The 4,588-nt window shown below is 29.2% G+C and overlaps 1 protein-coding gene across 1 annotated transcript; it reads left to right on the top strand.

Moving 5' to 3' along the window:
• Positions 1-2,081: 2,081 nt before the first annotated feature.
• Positions 2,082-4,015, top strand: LOC111906206 (malonyl-coenzyme A:anthocyanin 3-O-glucoside-6''-O-malonyltransferase). The gene is made up of 2 exons (XM_023901932.3): positions 2,082-3,641; positions 3,766-4,015. Exon 1 carries the CDS (start codon positions 2,238-2,240, stop codon positions 3,609-3,611), a length of 1,374 nt encoding a protein of 457 aa, XP_023757700.1. The 5' UTR covers positions 2,082-2,237; the 3' UTR covers positions 3,612-3,641; positions 3,766-4,015.
• Positions 4,016-4,588: the final 573 nt, after the last annotated feature.

The following is a 4,588-nucleotide window of genomic DNA, read 5'->3' as shown; positions in this document are numbered from 1 at the left end:
GTTTACATATATGTTCTCTTATTTTTAGTTGTTATTAGCTCTAAAATGTTTATTTTGAATTTAAGGTGTATTATTTTATTTAAAAGAATCATATTTGAAGTTTTATTCACCTATTTTTTAACATTAGATATAATTTTATGACTTTTTTTATAACTTTTTGTTTATTTTAATATTATTTATAAACCTTTTAAAATTAAAGACTTGCATATTAATATATAGTCCATGTATGTTATCTTTTTATATGAATTATTACATCTTTTTTTCTAAAAATATATTTGAAAACTTAAGTTTTATAAATTAGTTATTATTTTAATTTTCAATAATATCAGTTACTACAGTTTCATATTAGAATGTAGTTTCAAATTCAGTTAATAATAATATATATTGCAAATTTCGAATATAGTAAAAAAAATATTGTATAATTATCATTTTAAACATAAAACCTCATCAGAAATTTAATATATAATTTGTGGTTAACCATCCTATCAACCCTATCAACTTCTCATGCAATACTCACCATATTTTCTTGGAAAGCATAAAATAATATCTATTTTCAAGAGGGTCTTACTAAGGACATACAATATTAAACACATACTATCTTATATTAAGTACATCCTATTTTCAAATTCAAAAGGGTCTTAGTAAAGACATATTATCCTATATATTTACTTTTTAATCAATATCTAATAATAATTAATTGGCTATCTTTTATTCTTTTACTTCATTATAACATAATTATTTTTATTTTATTATTTATTAATTATATTTTTATTACTAACTTTATTAATACTTATTTTAAAATTTTCTTTTAATAAGATAAAAAAAACAACAATAATGTAAAAAATAATCTAAGCCATTTATTTAACAAATCAATGGTAAAAATCAATTATAACTGATTTAAATAATTATGCTTTTTTATATAAGAATAATTACACGATTATTGATAATTAAGTAATTTTGTCATCATCAGCCCCTTAGAAATATCTTCGCACCCCTCTTGTTTCATTCACACAAATTAAAACATTTATTACTCGAGTTGTTTATTATACTGATTAATGTAAATAGAAAATAACAATTGGTATTATATTACAGGTATTGATGATTGAGTAAACAACCATTTATAAAAGTTAAAAAAACACACGATCATTTAAATAAATCATATTTAGTAATTGTTTTAAAGTCTAATATGCTTAAATTAAGAATCGTTACTTGTAAATAGCTATAAATTATTTGGTAGTTACTAATTTAAATTCAAATTAATAAACCTACAATTATACGAAAAAAAGAGAAAAAAAGAAAAGAACCATAAAATACCACCACCACCACAACAACAACAACATTAATAATAATAATAATAATAATAATAATAATAATAATAATAATAATAAACTTATTTTGTATTAATATAAAAAAAACAACAATAATATTATTTGTATAATATAATAATATAAGAACTATTATAAAAAATAAAATTTCAAATAATTTCTCATCATTTTTTCTACCCTTATTTTTAGTCATAAACTCAAAAACTTGATACATTTTATTTTTTTATCAATTTGTGTAAACTCATCTTTTTTTATAGTATAAAATTTTTGATTAATTTTGTTTTTTTTAGACGTCATTTTAGATTTTTTTATTTTATTTTCATAAACCTAATATCATTAATTATAAAAAAAATTTATTACTGTCTAAAAAAAATATAAAGCCATAATTTTTTTTCACGTCCGTTGATAAAAAAAACTACCTAAAAAATGTAATATATAGTTATATTATATTATAAAATATAACATGAATATTTATAAAAGTTGAGAGAGATTTTATTTATAAAAAAAGGTTTCTTTTAATATTAAATAAATTGATGTATAGAATAAAATAATAATAATAATAACCCCGCAGATGACATCCAATCAAACTTAGCATGCAGGTGCCTAGACTAAATTATACTAAATTGGTGTGTCCAGCTTCCAAATCCAATCAAAATCAAAATTAGTATGCAGCCTGAATTAAAAACCTATATTAGATTGTGTGTCCACTGGGTGTAAATACCTATACCCAAAGCTTGTCATAAATAAATAAATAAAGCTGCCGCGTTGATCAATTATTTGATATTTTTCTCTTGACAAAACCCACCATGGACCTCCTTTTTTGACCTTTCTAGAACCGTAGAACGTGTGTGATGCATAACTACATGATTTCCTCCTAATAAATCACGTCTACTCATCTGTAGATATCGAATCATGGAAGAGTCGCTTCAGATGGCTTCTAGTCCGATCATAACTATGCTAGAACAGTTCCATGTATCGCCACCACCAGCCACCATAGGTGACAGGTCGCTGCCCCTAACCTTTTTCGACATCGTATGGCTGCCCTATCCTCCCGTTAACCATCTTTACTTCTACGAGTTCCCACTCTCTAAAACTAAGTTTATGGAAAAAATTGTCACCACTTTAAAAAACTCGTTATCTACAACTCTTCAACATTTTTTTCCTTTCGCTGGTAACTTGATCATATATCCAACTTGTACAAGAAACCCCGAAATACGTTACGTAGAAGGTGATGCTGTTGTAGTCACGATTGCGGAGAGTACACTAGATTTCAACGATCTTGTAGGAAATCATCCAAGAGACTGTGATAAGTTTTATCCTCTTGTACCTCTACTTGGACAAGCTACAAAAGTATCTGATTATGTTAAAATCCCGGTGTTCTCCATTCAAGTGACACTTTTCCCTAACTGTGGCTTCTCTATTGGAATAACCAATCATCATAGCCTTGGAGATGCAAGCACAAGGTTTTGTTTTTTGAAGGCATGGACTTCGATTGCAAGAACTGGTTCAGATGAGTCATTTCTTGTTAATGGAACTTTGCCATTTTACGATAGAGTGGTAAAACATCCGGAGTTAGATGAACTATATATAAAGCAAGCAAAAGTCGAAACTTTTTGTGATGGGTATCAGCCTCCATGCCTTTCTGGACCAAGTGATAAAGTCCGGGTAACTTTGGTGTTGACAAGAGCCATGATCAATCAAATGAAGAAATGGGTATTAACACATCATCCCACGTTACAATACGTATCATCTTTTACAGTTGCATGTGGTTATGTATGGAGTTGCTTTGCGAAATTACGCAATGATGGGTTACAAGTATTTGGTTTAGCCATTGATTGTAGGACACGTCTTGTTCCACCGATTCCTGCTACCTACTTTGGAAACTGTGCTGCTCCATGTATGGCGATGGCGAAAGCTCATCTTTTAACTGAAAAAGAAGGATTTGCGACTGCTGTTAGATTACTTGGGGAGAGTTTATATAAGATGTTGAATGATGAAGAGGGTATCATGAAAGATGCCAAGACTTGGTTCAAATTTTCTTTTGAAGGGAAGCCAACAACGATCACAGGGGTTGCTGGAACACCTAGACTTGAATTTTATGACATGGATTTTGGATGGGGAAAGCCTAGAAAGTATGAAACAATTTCGATCGATTATAGTGAAACAATTTCTATGAACACCACCAATGAATCGAATCAAGATTTGGAGATTGGTGTCTGCCTTTCGCGTAGTGAGATGGAGGCGTTTATTGGTATCTTTAATGGGGAATTAGAAAATTACATGTAGTATCGATGAATCATCGCATTAGTGAGTAAGGTGAAGTAGCATATGCTTGGTTTTCTCTATCTCTTAATTGCTCTTCCAAGTTTTGACATTGTTCATTTCTTACAAATTATAAATCCCTCTTGATTTTTTGAACTTTCTTATTTCTTTATTGAAGATTAGGTGAAGTAAAATAAACTTTGTTGTTAACTATTTTAAGAGGGTAACCCGAAGCAGCCAAAGACCCTATGTCTACTTCCCTGATCTCTTCTCTTTCTACTAAAACATGCTGTTAAAGCTATGGATAATAGAAGAGATTTTTGCCAACTTGCTTGTTTAGGTCACCATTGTTTTTATTTTTATCATTTTATTATTATTGTTTGTGTAAGTTGTCTATTTTTAGTTAATTGATGATCTAGGAAACCACCAAATAATTGAAAAAAAAAACTATTTTATTATCATGGCAAGAGCTTGTTAACTAAGAAACTATTGTTATTAAAATAAATAAATAAATAAATAAAATAAAACTGTTGTTAACTTATTTTTAGAACGGCAGGCATATATTAAAAACGAGAAAGCTAGCCAGGAGCTAGGAGGTACAATTAGTCTCAAGAAAACAACACAACATCAAAAGAGAGACCAATGGAAGCAAACAAAAGCAGAAAAAAGACAATGAGAATGAAATAAAAACTGGAAAAGAAATTAACTATATCCTGCCATAGCACTCCAAGATTGGGTCACAACACCACTCGAGCCATCTAAGCTTCCTTCTCTTCCGATTCCTCGCATTGATCCATAGATGCGAAAATGTTTGTACCTCGAAAGCCAAAGCCGATTTTGAGCCGGAGTTTGGGATTAAGCAATGAGTCTTGTTGTTCCTGTATCTCCAAATTACCCATAAGAAAACCAACATTATAGCCTCATGAATCATTTCCAGCCTATTATGTCCCCCTAATGAGTCTTTACAGTTTAACAACTCCCTACAATTGTTTGGATAATTC

The sequence above is a fragment of the Lactuca sativa genome, chromosome 8, assembly GCF_002870075.4.
Source record: "Lactuca sativa cultivar Salinas chromosome 8, Lsat_Salinas_v11, whole genome shotgun sequence".
Taxonomy (NCBI): Eukaryota; Viridiplantae; Streptophyta; class Magnoliopsida; order Asterales; family Asteraceae; genus Lactuca; species Lactuca sativa.
The sequence above is the reverse complement of the archived record's forward strand: the minus strand, read 5'-3'. Positions and strand labels throughout refer to the sequence as shown.